The 18,535-nt window shown below is 52.5% G+C and overlaps 1 protein-coding gene across 16 annotated transcripts in view; it reads left to right on the forward strand.

Annotated features, from left to right (window-relative positions):
- Positions 1-4,097: 4,097 nt before the first annotated feature.
- Tle3 (TLE family member 3, transcriptional corepressor) overlaps positions 4,098-18,535 on the forward strand; it is a 46,497-nt gene continuing 32,059 nt past the window's right edge. For 15 of the 16 annotated variants that reach the window (XM_047538941.1, XM_047538944.1, XM_047538943.1 and 12 more), the window contains exons 1-4: positions 4,098-5,191; positions 5,715-5,815; positions 6,298-6,361; positions 7,386-7,430. In XM_047538941.1, the coding sequence (XP_047394897.1) occupies positions 5,168-5,191; positions 5,715-5,815; positions 6,298-6,361; positions 7,386-7,430 (234 nt within the window). In that variant the 5' untranslated portion in view covers positions 4,098-5,167. The remainder of the gene's footprint in view (positions 5,192-5,714; positions 5,816-6,297; positions 6,362-7,385; positions 7,431-18,535) is intronic. The other variant, XM_047538954.1, reaches the window with a different exon arrangement.

Here is an 18,535-nt window from a genome sequence, read left to right on the forward strand (position 1 = left end):
GGGAAGAGATGACAGGGAGAGGTTTATAACCCCACCCAGGGCACCGTGATCAGTTCCTCAAACAGGAGGCCACAGCCTGGTGGCTGGCCAGAGCCAGGTCTTCAGATTCCCAAGAAAGGGGTGGAAACATATATTAACACTTATCTGAAGTATTTGACACTTATTTTTAAAGAACCAGAGGAGCAGCTCTTGTGGCTGGCAGAAATTGCCCATCAATCATCCTGCACCCCAAACGAGGGTCTAGGGAACCTCCACTCTGCAAATCCAGGCCAGGCTTTCTTTCTCACTTGGTGACTTTTTTTTTTTTTTTTTAAATGTGCCAGGAATTCCTCTCCCACGTGGGGTGGACTCCGAGGTACTCAATTAAGCAGCCAATGAAAAGTCAGCTCTCCGGTAGCAAATGACCCTGACACTTCTTGTAACATAAACAGTTGAAACGTTTCCAATTAGAACTGGAGACAGAGACGTTTGAACTCTCTCTCCACTCCCCCCCTTCTTTAAAATAATTGTCAAGCGCTTTGGACAGGGTGTTGTATACATGTTTTTTATTTTCTTTTCTCTTTCTCAAGCATAAAAGAAATATATTTTTCTCCTTGTTTTTCCTAATTTGTGGGGTGGTATGAGAGTGGGGGCAGAGCAATAGCGAGCTTAAAGGGGCGCTGGTCTAGTTAATTAGCTCTCTACCCCTTTCTTGCTCAGGGTTCAGGCGGTGGGGGAGAGTTAGGAGGTCCAAAGGCGGGAGCCCTGCCCCACAGTCAGATCCTCAGAAAGGCCTGGGAATGAATGAATGAATGAATGAATGAATGAACGAATGATGAATATCTTTTCTTTTGCTTGCATAAGAGCCGGCTGCCCTGGATTCTAATTCTGATCCACTGCCCAGTCTGGAGCAAATTACTAAGATTTCTCGCCTCTCTTTTCTACTCTATAAAATGGGCCACCAGCCAGGCCTCTTCTTAGGAAGTGAAGTGAGGATGAACAGAGTGGTGTCTGGGAAGCAGTGGCCTGCCTTGTACCTATTAAGCGATCAAGGATTATTCTTCCTTACTGCCTGGCACGCTTTGGTAGTCTGGCTCTGCCGTGGCGGCGGCGGCGCTCTGCAAAACCTAGTCTATCAGGCGAGGTGACGGACTCCTCCAGAGTGCCATGCCCGGCGCCGGGGCTTACAGGAGAATTCGACGTGGATTTGTCTGCCTTGCAGGAGCTCGCTGGTTCGTGGGGTTTCCCGGAGCACCGCAGTAGCGGCAGGAGAGACACACGGATCTGACACTGAGCTGCTGTGCTTTTCTGGTCATAGTCCGCATAGACCCGACCTGGGGGGCCAGTGGCTCCCTTGGCCGTCAGCGAGCGGGCGCCGTCGGAGCCAGTCCGGAGGGAGACCGAGAGAAGAAGACCAGGCCAGGCGCCGCTTCCCGGGAATCTTGAAGGCATTGTGTTTAATAAATCTGGGCAAGACGTACACCCGCTCTCTCCCCCCTCTCTTCTCGGCTCCCAAATCGAGACCTGCTGTAGGACCCTTAGTTTACAGGGTCTTAAAAACCCCTCCACTTTGATTAGCAGCTTCAAAGAGCTCTCTTTAAAGTTGCCCTTCTCCCCGCCCCCAACTCCCCTCCTACTTTACAGGACACCCTTCCCCCATTACTCCTAGACAGAAAGCGGAGGACAACAACAAAACATTAAATGCAAGTTTAAAGGGGCGGGGGTGGGGGGTGAGTCGTCATGCTTCCTTCTGAACGTGGCCTGTAGAAATTACCTATTTCAGTCGTGCGCAAGAGTTGGAACACCGTGGAGTTTGGGTTTTCTTTTTCTTCCATTCTCTCCCTCTTTTATTATTATTATTTTTGGTTATTCTTTTTCTTCTTTTTCTTTCTTTTTTTTTTTTTTCGGGTGTGTGTGTGTGTGTGTGTTTTTACCTTTTATTATTTAAATTGATACGTTTCATTACTAGGGAGAAAAATAAAATATTCCTTTGATACACAAAATCAAATTGATATTTAGCCTCTGCTTACTTTTTTATGCATGGCTCCTTTATACCACATGGTAGTGACAGATTGTTTGAGCTGGAAGGAAAAGCCATTCAAAGCTAATTAAGCAGCCATTCCAAGCACTATTTGCAAGCGGGAGGCTCAGAAGCCTCGGCATTTGTCAGCGCTTCCCCCACCCCGCGTGGTTTTGACTGACAGTTCTGGTCACGGATTGACAGCTCCCGGAAGCTTCACCAATCAGTAACCTAGAGTCTCTTTAGCTATCTGTGGTTGGTTGTTAGGGCTTGCTCGGGGGCGTGGTTGGCGTTCCCCACGTGGGGGCCAGAGCAAAAGAGGGGCGGGGCGAGAAGGGAGCGGGTGCGCCCACCCGTGACGTAAGGGGGAGGGCATAGAAGGGGGAGGGGAAAAGGAAGCTCCAAAGAGGAGCCATTTTGTGTCTAATGAATGCTGTGGCCAGATGCTCGCATCTGTCGAGTCGGGTTTCTTGTAACCCCCCCCTTTTCTGTGCGCGCCGCACACGATTTATGTTTTTATTTAGGAAAATAAATAAATGAAGAGAGAAGCGCGGTTGGGGCAGGCGGCCGAAGCGGGCACGGGGAGACTCAATTCTGAGGCCGGCGCTCACGTGTAACTCCCCGCGCACCGGCCTCCGAGGGCCGGCTTGCTCTCAGCTCCTTATTAAGATGCAAAAGCGAGCCTCCGGCTCCTAATGAGGGGGAAATATAGATACGGGGGCGCGCGGCCTACTCGCGCACGGCCGCCGCCGCCCCGGGGTGCGTTCGGGCTTGCGGAGAGGACGCGGGAGAGGCTGGGGGACCCTCCTGGGCCGCCCACCTGGCTGTGCTAGCTCCGAGGGCCGCTTGCCTGGGGCTGATCTGCCCTGACGTGACCCCGAGCGCAGGAGACGAGGCTATCGCTTTGCGGGCAAACTGACCCAAGAATCAAGTGGCCTTTGGGACTGCTCAGGGAGTCTTGCGAGGAGCCGTGCAGGGGTGCGCCAGGCGCGCGCGGGAGGCTGGGGGGCGTCGAGGCTGGCGCCCCAAACACCCCAGGCTCGCACACACGCCCCTCCACAAGCTGTTGCCAACGCTGTGATAATGCGGCGAGTAGGCCGAGTAAACCGGGTGGGAACTCGGAGCTCCTGGGTCGTGGCCGGGAGAGTGCTGACCCTATTCCCTGCTCCACTCCCTCGGACCAGGAGCGCGGCCCGGAGCCCTCTCGGGAAGCCTGCGACCAGGACGTAGCTGTCCTCACGGGGAAGGAACCCCGGAGTGGGGCCAGTCGCGAACTGAGCCTGTTGTCCGCCGGCAGCCGGGCCCTTGCATCTGCGCTGCCAGCCAAGCCAGAGTTCCTCAGACTCTCGCAGGCAGCCGACGCACATCAGAGGCGCTGTTTATTTGGCTTTCTGAAAAGAAGGGCGAACGAACAAAGAGAAGCTGGGGGCTAATAGGCAGCGGTAGGAAGGGATAAAGATAGGGACACCCTCAGTTCCTAGCAAAATTTTAAAGATTGGAGGCAACTTTGAGAGCCACCATTTTATCCGTCCTAAATCTTGTGAAGTGAAAACATTAAAGTGACAAAGTGATTCTGTTTGTTTTATAGTATCTAATTGGGCTGCTTTGCAGACCTAATGAGATTAGAGGGAGGAATCGTTCTCCACTACTGCAGAATAAACCGATACATTACTACTAGCCACAGGTTTTGAAGATCGTACAGCTTGTCTTTTCTTCTTTTGTTGTTATTCCTGTCTTCTCTTTCCCCCTCCTGCTAAATAATTAGTTGCTAGTAGATCGTGGGAAAAAAGAGAAGAGAAAAAAACTAGCAGCTCAGGACTATAATATATATCTATTTATTATATGTCTTTCGGTTAATTCCTGATCTGAGGAGCGCTGTTTTTCACTCCCATGCGAAAGTCACCAGCGGGTAGGGCCTGATTGCTACTTTTCATGCATAGTTTTAGACACAAGAGGGCATTGTGACGTCGCGCCCGGCGGCGCCCAGTCGCAGGCCGAGCCCAGCAGCCCCACGTGGGGACTCCGCGCTCCCATTGGCCAGTGCGGGGCGAAGCTGCCACATTATTTTGTTACTTTTCAGTCCCTATTTGGAACTGCTCTCGCGGCAGTTCAGACCTCGTGCTCGTCCCCCTTGCCTGTCTGTGTGTGGTATCCGCAGGTCCGAGGCACTTTTTTTGGTGTGTGTATGTGTGTGTGTTGAGTGTTTGTGTTCGGGGGTTTGTCGGGGCTCGGAGAGAGCCGGGCCAAGGGGAAGGAAGGAAGCCGCAGAGCTCCCCGGTCTCTGGCTGCGTCTCTCCTCCAGCGCTCTCCTGCCTGCGCGCAGCTAGGCGGCAGCGGCGGTGGCGCCGAGCGCTCCTCGCTGGGGACGCAGAGCTCAAGTTGGGAGCAGCGAGGACCCCTTTGCTGAGGCTTCGCGTGCCCGCTGGAGTAAGATGCCAGGGCGGTTGATTTGCACCTACTGAACCCGGAGTTCCCCCCGGCCCTGGGAAGGATTTGCGGCGGCGGCGGCGGCGGCGGCAGTAGCAGACGGAACAGCAGGCTCTCCTCTCCGAGGGGGGGCGTCGAAGCGCCCGCGCCGGGCTCCAGCCCTCACCCTCCCGCGCTCCTGCGGCCCCAAGCAGCCACCTTCAGTGCCTGCCTTCTTCCTCTTCTCGCCGCGATTCCCCGACCCGGCTGCCTCTGGGATCAGACCCGCGCGCCCCGGATGCTTGGGGCTACCCCGACGCACCCCCCTCCAGGTTCTACGCGCTGAGTAATCCAGAGGGGACCCGCGCTAGCCCCCGGAGGAGCCCCCGGCCCCGGAACCCCGCTCTGAACCCGCCGGGGAGCCGACGATGTCCACGCAGCCCCGGGCTTTGACACTGTCCACGCAGCCAGGGGAAGGAGGCCGGCTGCAGCCCGCCGAGCCCTAGGAGCACAAAGCCCGCTCCCGCCGCCCGGCCTCGGCGCCCGCCGACGACTTTGCCGCCTGCTCCGCAGCTCTTTGTCTCCACTTGGGGCGGGCGCCCGACTCTGGGATTTCGCTGTGATAGCGGGCTGGGGGGGCCGGGGGCGAGTTCTCGGTTCCCCGGCCGCCCCCCGCTCGGGCTCGGCTCCCCCCTCCCCCGCACCTCTCCGGCCCGGGCTCTCGGCGCTTCCACGCTCTCGGAATCACGACCCCTCCCTGCCATGTATCCGCAAGGCAGACATCCGGTGAGTAATTGCAACTCGGTTTATTTAAGCATCTATCATGGCAGGGTAAACGAGGCAGTTTAGCTGGCACCTCCATTTTGCGTGTTGCTACCTATGGGGTGTGTGTGTGCGTGTGTGTTTGCTCACACAAAGGGGCTGGGTGGGGGGGCGCCGTGGAGAGGAGGGTAATTCCGCCCGAGTGGCGTGGGGGCTGTGGACCTTCGAGGGGGAGCTTGAACGCCGCCCCCGCCCCCTCTCCTAAGTCTCCCAACTAGCACGGCGTGTCTCCCCGCCCCCGCCTCCTTGGGAATGGGGGCCCTTTAGTGAAAAGGATGGGAGCCCGCGGCGGGTAGGAGAGGTCGGGGCGCCCCCCTCACGCCCCGTCGGGGAGCTGAGAAACTTGCTGGGAAGGTTCGGGGCGGTGAGGGCGGCCGCTCCGGTGGAGCCCGGCGGGAGGGGCCGGGACGCCGCGGAGGGCCGGGCGAGGGCTTGGAGCCCCTCTGAAGCCCGCGCCCCTCCCCTGTCTTGTCCTCGCGGGCTCCAGGCTCCCCATCAGCCCGGGCAGCCGGGATTTAAATTCACGGTGGCTGAGTCTTGTGACAGGATCAAAGACGAATTCCAGTTCCTGCAAGCTCAATATCACAGGTAAGGCTGGCGGGGGCGGCCCCGGGCTGGCGGGGAGGGGGCGGCTCCTGCCACCCCCCGCGGGGACCGAGGGGCTGCCGACCCCGGGGCGCCCGGGCCTCCGCCTTTTGTTTCCCCTTTCCTAGCGCGCCGCCTTAACCCTTTGCTGCCCGCAGCTGCCCGGCTCTGGGAGCCGCCCCCGCATGAGGGTCGCGGTCACCTGCGGGTTTGCTCGGCCTTCGGGGGTCGCGAGCCTGCGTCAGGGGCCGCACCCCGGCGGCCAGGATAAGTCCGCTCGCCCGGCCGTGCGAAGTTTCCAGTAGTTTCGGTCCCTCTTCCCGGTGGCGGGGACCCAGCCCCACCTCCGCCCCGAGGCTGGCGGGGCAACAGGGTACCCCCTGGGTATCAGGGAAATGGAGAAGTGGCTCTCGGAGGTCCTTAGGTTGGGTCCGGGAGGAGGTCGTGCAGGCGGCAGGCCTGAACGGCTCCTCCTGCCCTCGCAGCCTCAAAGTGGAGTACGACAAACTGGCGAACGAGAAGACGGAGATGCAGCGCCATTATGTGATGGTGAGAGGCGGCCCCGGGAGGGGAGCGGAGGGCAGGGCGCAGACCCCGTCGGGTCGCAGCTGGGATCTGCGGAGGCAGGAGCCGAGCCCCCACCGCAGCCCAGCCGCAGGGCAGTCGGGAGAGCGGTGTAATCTGCATATGCCCTCCGCCCCTATACCAGCGTCCCCTAGCCAGGCCACTTGGAGGAGGGTGGTGAAAGGAGGGGCAGAGAGAGAAACCCAGATTCCAGACCAGAGACCTCTGCACTACCTTTGTGCGCCCTTGATTTGTGTTTTAAAGGTTTCTCAGAGGGCCGGTGGCCCTGTCTTGGCTAGTGAGTTAGGATTGGATCATCCCGTGTCAGGGTTGGATAAAAGTCTCTCTTGGAGACCTCCAGGGGATGTTTGGAAACTTTTCTGCTTTGCAGCCTTGGGATCCAGCCAGAGTGGGACAGAAGCACCCTCCCTCCCCAGGGTTTTCTGAGAAGTGGAAGAGCCTTTTAAAGTTTTCTGCTTTCACGTCCCTCCTCAGGGAAGAGTCTTGTCTGCTGTGGGACCATAGATAGACATCTCCCCCTTTACCCAGTGTCTGTTCCAGCAAGTTTACATCTTCTGTTTGTGAGAGGGTATGGGAGGCACTAAAGCATGACTCCCTGTGCCTCTTTCCACATAAGAGGCCTTCTGCACAGTGCCAGATAACTCTCAGAGGACAAGAGAGGTCCAGTGTACACACCATTCCCTGTTGAACCCGCACCTTGTATAAACAGGATATATGGCACATGTGGTGCTTGTGGGAGGGAGGGCCTGGCTTTTCCTACTACTGTGTATGTAATGTTCTGTTGAGATGAGAGGAACACTCGCCCACTCGCCTGATGCCAGCGCTTAAACCTCAACATAGGCTGGCTTTGGAGTTTGTTTTAAACTTCCATAACCCATGTATCATAAAGTATGGTTTTGCCAAAATCTTCTCAGGAAAAAAAAAAATGATTTTGAAAAATGAACAGATTTCTTTGTTGTCTTTTAATGGCAGTTCTTTTTGCTTTTAGTACTATGAGATGTCCTATGGCTTGAACATTGAAATGCACAAGCAGGTGAGTGCTTTTCTCCTTAAGAAATGTATTTAGTTTTTAAAAACATATATGTGGACTTCTGTGTCCCCCCTTGTTTGAAAATGAGCCTGATTCTTCTGTTCCTCCTACCGCTTCTCCAAGAGTAAATGGATCCAGCCCTTGAAATGCAGGTGTCGAGTCTTGGCAGATTTCTTGGACATGTTGAGCTTTTAGCATTGGAGCTTGTGAAATTAGTCCTGGTCTTGGATCTTGGTGGAGGATAAAGGACCAAAGGGAAAGTCATACCTACAGGATTTGCTTTACAGACTCCTGAGAACCTGGAGCTGGCGGACTGCTTTTATCTGTTTTAATGTAAAACCCTCCAGAGGAAATGCAGGAGGGTTTTTTTTTTTTTTTTTTTTTTTGCAAAAAAATGTGATGTTCTGCCTTGATAAGATTAAACTTCAAGAGCCTTAAAAGCCAGGCTGAGCTGTTGAAATTTAAGGGAATGAAGCCACTAACGGCTTAAAAACATAAAACCGAAATGAAATAGAGTTCTAATGCCTCACATTTAGAAGGCGACTTTTTCATCTGTATCTTAATTTGAAGGCAGCTGCATTGTTCCCATTTCACAGAGAAGGAAGCCGAAGCTGAAGGCTGAAGTAACTTGCCTGGGGCAGCCTGGCCAGGCCTTTTGAGATGGTTGGGGGTTGAGCTCAGCTTTGAAATCCTGAAGTCAAACCAGTTTAGCTAGTGTGGTGTCATTTGATGAATATGTAAACTACCTCGTATTGTCACTCTTCTAATAACAGTATACCTCAAACCGAGCAAATACAAACACCCTTTATCTTGGTGCATATCAGTAACTAGTCCCAGTGCTAGGCTGGCCCTGGGAGAGGCCTATTTGTGTATTTGTGTTCCGAGGAGAGGAGAGGCTGCCTATAATTTGGCTTGGCGGACCGATTAGCGTTGACTTGGCACGAATAAATGGCGCAGGCCTGGTTGTTCTTTTTAACAATTGGTGTTCTTGAAATCTCAGAAGGCTGTTGACTCATTCTAGCCTTTGGTGACCGTGACTTGAATAGATTTTCTGCTCTAAATTAACAGTCGTTTACAAGGTTTAAATTTTGCTCTTTAAAGCAGGCAGGACCCAAGAGCAGGTGAGAAGGGTAAGTGACCCTGCAGGAAGGGTTCAGATTCCTACCTGCTCCAGTGGCTTCCTACAGAGTCTTTTGAATCTGTAGTTCTTTCCTGTCCTGGAGGGAGCCCCAGTGTTGGGTGAAGGGCCACCAGAAAGGGGCCTGAGTTTACTGATAGCAGTGTGGGAAGCCAGTTTGTGGCTTCCTGAGGGATTAGTTCTCTAGGAAAGCAGAGGAAGGTTACCACGTTTTCACTTCTAGATCCACAGAAATAATAAACAAATCCTGCTTTATATGTAAATAGGGTTCCCCTCAGGACTTTAGGGATAGATTCTGCCCCACTTCAGGTGGAACTGACTAGGTCTGACTGGTCCAGAAAAAAAATGCATGCGCTGAAACCGAGGTCTCCCAGGTGCTTCAAGGATGTGTTATGCAGGGTGCCACTTATTCCCTTTCTCCACACACACACACACACACACACACACTCCCCCCCCCCCCCTTTTTTCTTTCTTAGTGCTTAGTATCTTGGGTGTGTTTAAAGAGGTTTAAAGAGGGTAATTGCATCCAGGTTTAAATTTATAGCAGCAGTTATTCTAAGAGCTTCGTAATTAAGGTGTAATATGTCGTTGCATGTTGAGGTCTGCATGGGTGGTGTCCCCATGTCTGAGTGGATGTTTCTTTGGCACAAAGGAACCACCTTGGCTGGCAGAGCAGAGCTGTTCTCTGAGTCCTGGGGACGCTGTGAACCCAGAAGAGTTAAACATCTTAAGGCATTTGGTGGTGGGGTTTGTATAAAGAGCAGCTGTGTGCATCTGGGATTTCTGGCCTTTCCCCAAACAGGGTTCTTAGGGAGAGAATGCCTGAGGTTTGGCTACATTGTCTTCTTTAATCCTCTCAGCTGCCAGTGGTGGCTAAAGGGATTCTTTGCCCTTTTTATAGGTGGGGAAACCGAGGCGTCAGGGAGGCCAGAGGGCAGAGCTGGGACTCACATCAGAGCCTCTGGATTCTCAGCTGGCTCTTTTACCCCACTGGCCTCTCACCTTTGCCTTCCAGCCCAGTCCCAGCATGAATGTGTGTGCCCTGAATGTGCTGTCTCTGCCGGCTGTGGCAGTCTCTGAGTTGGGTGAAATCACCCCGTGGCGGTATAGGAACAAAGAGGCAAGGAGGTGAGGAAACCCTGCGCTGAGAAATGCAACCCTGACCTAATGGCGCTGGCCACTCCCTAGGTTTGCGAGGGTTCTGCAGAAGAAAACCTTGCCACTAATTGTAGTGTAGGTCTTGGGTGCATTTGGCGGATGGTGGTTAGGCCTGAGCAAACAAGTTTATCAGCTGACCTGTTTAGCGGTTGACTGGTGTTTTATCTGCACACACAATCAAGTGACTGGAGTGCTTGAATTATTCATGCAGTGTCCTGCCCTCTAGACTTGACTGTTCGTGTGATTACATCTGCCTGGAACAAACAGGCTGGATTCTTCATCTTTAAGCTCCAGGGTGGGGGTGGGGACTGTCTGTACTTTTATATAATAGATGATCTTCAGAGCTCGCACCTTGGGAAGTGTGGCGCTCCTTAGCCTGCTCGCACACACATGCGCACACACGCGCACACACACACACTCACTCTATCATGTATTTTTTTTTTCTTTAAGCTCTTTGCTGGCTCTATGGGAAATGTCAATTAGCTGGGAACCTCGAGTTCTGCCAGATGGGCCCAAGTATTGACAGAGGGCAGCTGATGAGGTGCGTCCAGCCCGTTTTTATTTTACTGAGAGGTTAAACTCACTGTGGCTGGCTCCTTCCCTGACTGTTTCTCTCTCTTCTCTCCAAGCTGTCAAATCCCAGAGAAGTAATAAATGGTTTCTCCTCCTACTCTTCTGCCTCCCTCCCTAATTATGGTAAAGCAAAGATTACAGAATCACAGGCCTGGCCTGGGACTTCAAGAGGTCACATACCTCCTCCAAACTCCTGCTTCCAGGCAGAATGTCAAGGGTGATTCAGCAAGGCCAGGGAGGCGATGACTGACCAGCTTATCATTCCCATCTTTCCAGTATCATCCGCAGATGACAAAACCAGCTTAGAAGCAGGGGCTCTAGAGCAATTGTCATGCATTGACTTTGAGGCACTGGTGCTGTGAGTAGCTAGGTCAGTCTGGCTCTTCACCCTCTGCTGGTGAGCATGGATGTTTTGAAAGTGAACTTGAGACATTTTTTATTTGGGGACAGTGTCATGCTAACATTGTGGTCACCTTTTTCTGTGAACCAAAAAACCCTGCCTTTAAGTTTTTTTTTGGCGTCCTGAAACTGAAAGAGCCCTTAAGATTTTCATTCAGACCTTTCAAGTTACCACTAAGGAAACTGAGGCCCAGAAAGAAGAGCTGGTATGTCCAGACTAATACAGTCCCATGTTCATGGTAAGGCTGCCATTGTAGGCTTCCTTTGTAACCTCAGGTCTTTTTTTGCAAGACCTAGGAAAGGTGGAGTGCTCCTTTACTAGCCATTAGCCCTAGGTGTCTTTAGTTAACTATTGCTTTCTCTCTGCATTATCATCCAAAAAGGCTAAGGCCACAAACCCGGCTCCACCAAAGTTCAAAGTACCTCATTTCTGGTTGTATAACTGTATTAGCTGAGCCCTCTGTCTGCAGTCTTGTTCTGAGTTGCCAGCTATTTGCACGACTTATGATTTGTTGTGTACAGTAATAACACAGAGTGCATAACTAGCAATCCCAGAGGGAAGGATCATAGGTGCTAAAGACCTATGAACTTTTTAGCTAAACCTTTTTACCCAAGCCACATAGTGGCCATAAATACAAGGCCAAAGTGCACCATAGAAAATCTCTATCTGCCTGTTACCTCCTTCCCCTCTGAACCTTCTCACCTAAGCAATTTGAGGCTTGGGCTGGAAGATTTCCAGGCCAACCAGCTTGAAGTTCTGTGACCATAGTCAAGAGGCAGCCACTGGGTAGCAGTTACAAAGACCCTGCCAAGGAGTTGGGTCTACCTTGGTAGTCTACCTTGGTACCACCCTCAGGAATGAATGGGCATGTCCTTATGCCAGGTGTGGCATCTGGGTTGAGCTGCAAAATTCTTTTTTTTTTTTTTTTTGCCAGAGTTCTGGAGCCCCCTCCATACCCTGTATTACATCCTACCTTTCCTGCTAGCCATCTCTCTTTTCCCTGGAATTGATTCTCTAATCACACAGGTCATGTCATCTTACTGACTGGATTGCTGCCTTGCTTAGTGGGTCTGCTGAGCCCAGGGCCTGCTTCAGTCTGTCCTGTACAGCTAAAGGGAGGCTGCCCCAACCCTCAGGACTGCCTGCCACCCCAGGCTTCTGTGGATCCTCTTTCTTTAGCTGACAATGGAGCTGTACAGAATGGGAGTTTCTGTGCTTCTCTGGGTCTTTTTTCTACTTCTCTATTTGACAGTGGAAATGACCCTGGGATATGGAAAAGTGGTTCCTTATCCTTACTGTTACCATCAAAGGAACTGGGCCTGGGTGAGAACCTGGCTTCTGATTGTACTCGTCCCATGAATTGTCGGTGACCAGGAGCCTTGGAGAGTCCTAAGCTTTCCCTCCACTCTTTGAACTCCTCCTTCCCTTGGTGCCCGAAGGAAGGGTCTAGTTTTACGGAGGCTATTTGCTTCCATTTTGTTTTGTTGAAGGAGTGAGTCAGTCAAGGAATAAATCCCCTTTTCCTTTCTGCATAGGAGAATGCTTTTCTCTTATTGTTTGTACAGAGTACGGGGATACCAGGGACCAAAAGGTGATAAAGGCCTACTCCCAGCTGGGCTTTCCCTGTGATCTGGCACACATGTGTCTTTCTCACATCTTGTTATCTCATTTTCAGAGCTGTAGAAGCTGCCCCTCAGCTGAGGTCTCTGTAGCACTTAATGTGTAATAGTTGCTCAGTAAACATGTTGGGTTGTCTGTCAGAAGTAGGGGTTTTAACTGTGGACTGACTGCTGCCTCTGCAGGTTTCTTTCTGTGACTCTGCATCCAGTTTCTTCATCAGTGAAATGAGGGGGTTGGATTCATTCCCCAAACGGTTATTAGGGGCCTGGGATGTGCTGGGTGTGGGCTGGGGTTGGTTACACAGACGAATAAGACACCGTTCCCTCTGCTGGGGAGTCAAGCATCTAAATAAGTAATTGCAGTGCAGTGAGGTAAGTGCCAGTGTGGCCCACTGTGACAGGCTCACTAGCTCTCATTCTTCCTGGGAAAGGGAAGTCCGTGACTGCTGCCTGAGAGCCTTAAAGGGAGGGCAAGGGTCTGTTAGGCAGAAGCCAGCAGCCTAGGCTCTTCCAGGGTGGCAGTAGCTCCAGGGAAGGCTGTGAGATACATTCAGGAAACCACAAGCCTCTGGAAAGGCGTGGGGCGGGGACTGCACTTGGGACGTGAGGCGAGGTGGTGACATTTTGCAGCAAAGTGATCTCCAAGGCCTCTCTGCCCTCACATTCACCACTTACAACTCAGTGACTCCCTCTGTCCCCATATGGCTCTCTAGAGCTGGCCTGAGTCCATCTGCTGCGGGGTGGGGGTGGGGAAGACACCCTGGGCCTTCGCAGCCTCCCCTGCCTGCGCCTCCACCCTAATGTGTTGGTTTGAACTTTATTCCCCAAAGTGGCATTGTCTCCCTTCTCATATTGGTAATTTCGTAATGACTGGTTATGACCCGCCCCCTCCCCCATATTTAATTCTCATCAGCCCAGCTCTCCACTTTGCTATTAATGATAGCAGCCAGCAAAATAGCTTTCAACATGCCATTGACAGTCTGGTTTAAGAGCGCACTTGAAGTAGTGCTAGACAGCTGAAAGCACCCATAATTGTGTACCAGAGTGAGAACCGCGTGCTCAAGGGCCTTGTTTTTATATGCTTAAAGGGACAATATCTTGTTTTCAACAAATGCTCTCTGAGACACATCCAAGATGCTTGCTTCCTTTTTCCTTTTCCTCTCCTCTCCTGGCTTTTTCTTCCTTTTGTCTTTCAAAATAAATGTTCCCCTCAAGTTGGGGCTAAGAGAAACTTAAGGAAGGGGTAATGTCCTGCTTCCACACGAGTAAAGGCGTGTTTGCTGCATTGTTTGTCCTAAGGTCCGTCCCAGAGCACAGACCTCTGATCAGCCTCTCCCCACTGAGGTCCCTAGGACCTTGCGTTTCTCCAGGGGGTCTCAGTTCTCACGGCATGGGTTTCAGATTTTTTGTTTGCTTAAGGATGTTGCTAGAGGCTGGGGAATTGAGGCTATCAAGCTATCACTGAGTGTTCAGGCAGGGGCCACTGTCACAGACACCTGGGCGACAGGTCAGCCTGTGGAAGATGCCAAGCCCCTTCCTATTCAGGTTCCTGGAGCACCTTTCAACGTGCAGAGCTCCTGCGCCCAGGAGTCCTGTTTGGAAACCCTGAGGATGGGTAGCGCAGGTGGGTGTGTTCTTAAGTGGAGGTTCACGCCAGTCTTGGGGGGTGCCAGGGTTCTCATCTAGTCAGCCCCAAAGAGTTTACTCCTCCTCAGCCCCTTTTATCATGGGCAGCCCTTGTTCACTTGTGTCCTGGGAAGGGTGAAGAGAGCCAGGGGCTCAGCGGTGAGAAGACCTCAGGTGGGGCCTGAGAGGCCAGGGAGACGGCGCCCAGGTCTGGGGTTGGGACTGAGGCCGGTGCCCCGTTCCCTCCCAAGGCTAGCTGCTCTTGCAAAATGTGGGGAACATGGGTGGGCTTGGCTTGAAGGTCTTCGTAAGACCCTTCCTTCTGTTCACCCACTGTGTGAGTGACAGGCAGGGTCCAGTGTTCTATAGCAGCTCATGCTGCTGCTGCAAAATAATCCCAGGAAGGGCCTTTATTGAGGATGAAGTGGTTGAGAGATTTGATCTTCCAAGTATTATAGATTATGGCAATATAGCACCTTCTCCTTTCTTCGACATTTGCATCTAAATAATGAGTGTTTGTGTTGAAGACAAGCAGCCATCAGGACCAAAGCATCCCAACCCTTGAGAAGGCCTAGGGGTGGAGTTGACCCTATACATTCAGGGCACTTGCAGGCTGCATTCCCAGTTGGGATGGGGAGGATGGGTGTGGAAAGGGGGGGGCTGCACGTTCCCTGAGGGACAGGACCGGTTTGTGTTGACTGACCACCGAGCCCTTCGTGACCCTTGGCCCATAGAGTGAGTGTGTGCGTTTTGTGGGCGTTCCAGGAGGGAGGGTACTCTTCCAATTTAGGATTCTCTCCTTGAGCCTGTGTAGCATTATGCATTTTCTGGGAAGGAGACAGGCTTCCTAAGGTTCTTGAGAGGCCTGCAGTCTGCAGGAATCGTGTTTGTGAAAAGGGTCGTTAAAGTGTCATGAACCTTTATTTTTAAGTGTCTTTAATGAATCCCGTGCATTTTTTTTTTTTTCTTTTCATCTCACACTGTGAACCAGTTTAAGTGCAAAAGGGGAAGACGAGGGGAGGGGAAAGATAAGTGGGAGGGAAAGAGATGAGAAAGCAGAGATATGGGGGAGCAAGGAATGAGGAAGAGACAGGTGAAACATGCCAAATTTGGCTTATGAGGAGGAACTGAGCCGTGAATTTGTAAACTGAGCTTGTCCTGCCGTGGCTGTTTGTTTGGGCATGGAGTTCCAAGTGTTGTGGCCTTATCTCATTTGCCTTTTAAATCCCTGATAGCTATTGTTCACAGCTCTTCTACTGTTTTCTCATTTTTTAATTCTGAGTGAAAACTACACTAACCCAGTAGGAGAAAATCTTTTTCAGTTTGCTCTGGAACGCTATACGGGCCCCCTCGCACGGGAGACTCGGATGCAGCAAGAGTTCCTTCTTGCTGGTCCTGTGGCCCCATTAATACCCAGTGCTACTCGGGACCCCCTCCCTGGTCCATCCTGAAGCCTTTGGGTGTGGACTCCACCCCACCCAGCCAGCTGTGTGACCGAAAGGCTCGAGGAGGCCTTGGACCCGCTGCCCAAGAGCTTCCCTAGGCCAGCCCTTACCCATCTTCCCGGACCGTGGGTCTGAAGCTGAGCCTGTGCACGGCACAGGCAGGGGCACGCCTCCGGAACCAGAGGTGCTTTGGGAACCAGCAGTGATTCCTGCTGGGAAAATGGAAGAGGAAGGCAGTTCCGTGCGGACAGGGGGACAAGGCAAGGAGTGAGTCCTAACGTGGGTGGGAGTCAGGTACAGAACTCCCCACCATTCTGCCCTACCCGGGAAGGGGCAGGACACCAGTGGGCTCAGAGGTGTGGCGGGTGATGCCAAATGGTCTGGGATGGGGCCTCAGTGACCCGGGTCTGTAGAGTGAGGATGAGAGCGTGAGGTGGAGAAGGCGGGCACTGCAGGACAGCTGGGTCCGTGGGTGCTTGGGTTGGTCCCCAAACCCTCACTGTGAGCTGCTTCTCCAGGGGGACCCTTCCTCTCATCTCCTCCTCCTGAGAAGGCCTAGGAAAGGCGGAGGAATTGAGGTGTCAGTACCACCCCTGTCTCCACCCCTCAATCTTTGAGTTCTCACATTTCACCCCAGAGAATGGTGGAGCTCCATGAGGCGAGACATGAAGGGGAGAAGCAGCAGTGTTTATAGAGTCCCAGAGAACTGCCTGCCACTTCCAGGGTCCTCCCACTGTTGGCTTGACACTGTCCTCCATCCATGTCACCTGTACTGGGTGTGGCACCCAGCAGCCCAGCCTGCAGGCAGCTCTTTGTGGGGGCTGTGCAGACTCCTTTCTCGTACCCTTTTTGGGCTTCCTCTGTTCTTTTCCCCTGTTTCTTACCCAACTTCCCAGGGACTTCTCCTGGCTCTGCCTTGCTTTCCACTTAGTCAGGCCCCTTCAAATGTCTGTGATGCTGAATGCCCACTGGGCATTGCCCAGGCCTACTCAGTGGAGGTGGTGGGTCTCTGATAAGGCAGTTTTACTGTGGCACCTTTGTGCTGGTGGATTCAGTTTCTCCCTCAGGAGTCAGCTGGTGCTTGCAGGGGGATCCTGAGACTGTAAATGCAGAGCAGCAGCAACTGGGAGGTAGAGTTTCTTGGTGGTTTAGAGAGTCAGACAAACATGGTTTCCATCCTAGGTCCAGACTTACTGCTGTGTGACTTTGGGCAACTACTTGACCTCTCTGAGCTTCAATTTGTGATGGGGACAATAATAATACCTACCTGCTAGAGCAGAGCTGTCCGGTAAAACTCTACATGATAGAAATGTTGTGTCTCTGTGATAGAAATATTGTGTCTCTATGCTGTTTAGCACTGTCACCATCAACTGTGTATGGCTCTTGAGCACTTGAAGTGTGACCTCTGTAACTGAGGAACTGAGTTTTTAATTTAATTTCAATTAAATTTGGCCAGCCGCAGGTGGCTGGCGGCTTCCTACACGGACAGTGCAGGTATGGAGAGTGCAGGAAGATTCCGTGAGATGGTGTATATGAACTGCTCAGCACAGTACCTTGCACATAGACGGGACTCAACAAGGTATTTTCACAGTGGGACAAGAGTCCCCAAATAGCCAAGGCCTCAGAGAGAGAGAGGACAGGATCCTTGTTTCTTGTGTATTGTAAGACTTCCCAGAGCCCCAAGCCACAGTGAGTTACTGTTCACTCCATGTGCTGGTCCTGCAGCCGCCCAGGCCCATCACAAGCACCGTGTAATAAATGGGAACACTGACGTTTACAGAGGTCAAGTGACTTGCTACTGGGCTCATGGTGGACCAGCAGGAGGGTCAGAACTGGCAGCCATGTCTTGCTTTACTTGGGGGCCAGTGCTTCTTATCCATAGGCATGTCAAGGAGTGGTCTTCCCGCATGTCACCTCAGACCACCATACTTTGGGGCCTTGATTTCGACATGGGCGAGTCCCCAGCAAAACTTTTAAGAATTCAGTAAAACCTGGGCACCAGCAGTGTGTAGATCAGGGCTTCTCCACCTGGTCACCATTGACATTTGGGGCCAGCTGATTCTCTGTGGTGCGGCTGTCCTGTGTATTATAGGATTTATAGCAGTGTCCCTGGCCGCCTCCCACTAGTAGTCAGTGGCACTGCCTCACTGTGACACTCAAAGTGCTACAGGTCCCCAGGGGATGTGGCAGAATCACCACTGGTTGAGGACTCTTGATGGAGCGGAAGGAGTTTGCCTCTAGAGCGGGGTTGGCTGGTGGGAGTGGACGGCTTGCTTAGCTCTGTGCTGCTGTTGTGAACGCGGGCATTCCTTGCCCTCCCTGGGCCTCATGCTTCGTCTGTAAAATGAGAGGTTGAGTGTGGGAGTCAATTTGAGATAGAGCAGATGGTGGAAGACAAGTTTCTAAATAACTGATCTGGATTTTCATAGCCCCTGAAATGCTGCCAATCCTTATTTGGGGAAGAACTCTCTGACCCTTTTAATTGAAGGGAGGGGATCTGCTTTTTGGTTGTGAACTTAGGCTGGGTGGATTGAATGGGGCTCTGTCTCTGCCCACAGTCAATTCTGCGCTGCCGCCCCCCCCCCACTTTATTTTCCCTTCATGCCACCCAAAGAGCCTCTGTCCTCAAAATGTCATAGCCTTAATTTCATTTGTAGCCCTGACCTGTTGGGGAGACCCCCAAAATTTAATGAGCTGCCTCTGCAAGGGTAATGTGACTTTTACAGCCTGTTGAGGGGCAAAGGGAGATTTGCATAATGTTCCAAGGGGGATTAGGTGGCTGGGGGTTGCCATGGTAACCCCACAGGGATGAATCGAGAATTTTTCCTCCTGGCGGGTGTTGGCCAATGGAGTTGGAGGAGGTGGGGGAGGGGCAGGGGTTATCTGAGGGGAGGGAAGCGGCGGGAGGGGGTTCCTGGGATGAATGGGCAGTGTTGGGGGAAGGTGTAATCTGAAAAAGCTTTGCCTGTTCTGTCTATACAAGCCAGCTCTTTGAGAGCCATCCCTCCTAAGTGGGGGTGGGAGGCAAGTAGAGTTTAATGTGTTTGGGAACCAAGAAATTAAAGTGAACAAATATTTAAAGATTACTGGATCTTGTTAACAGGAAGCCTGGTGGATGGAAACTGAGAGTCTGAGAAATGAAAGTCTTA

The sequence above is a fragment of the Sciurus carolinensis genome, chromosome 2 (genome assembly GCF_902686445.1).
Source record: "Sciurus carolinensis chromosome 2, mSciCar1.2, whole genome shotgun sequence".
NCBI classification, from domain to species: Eukaryota; Metazoa; Chordata; class Mammalia; order Rodentia; family Sciuridae; genus Sciurus; species Sciurus carolinensis.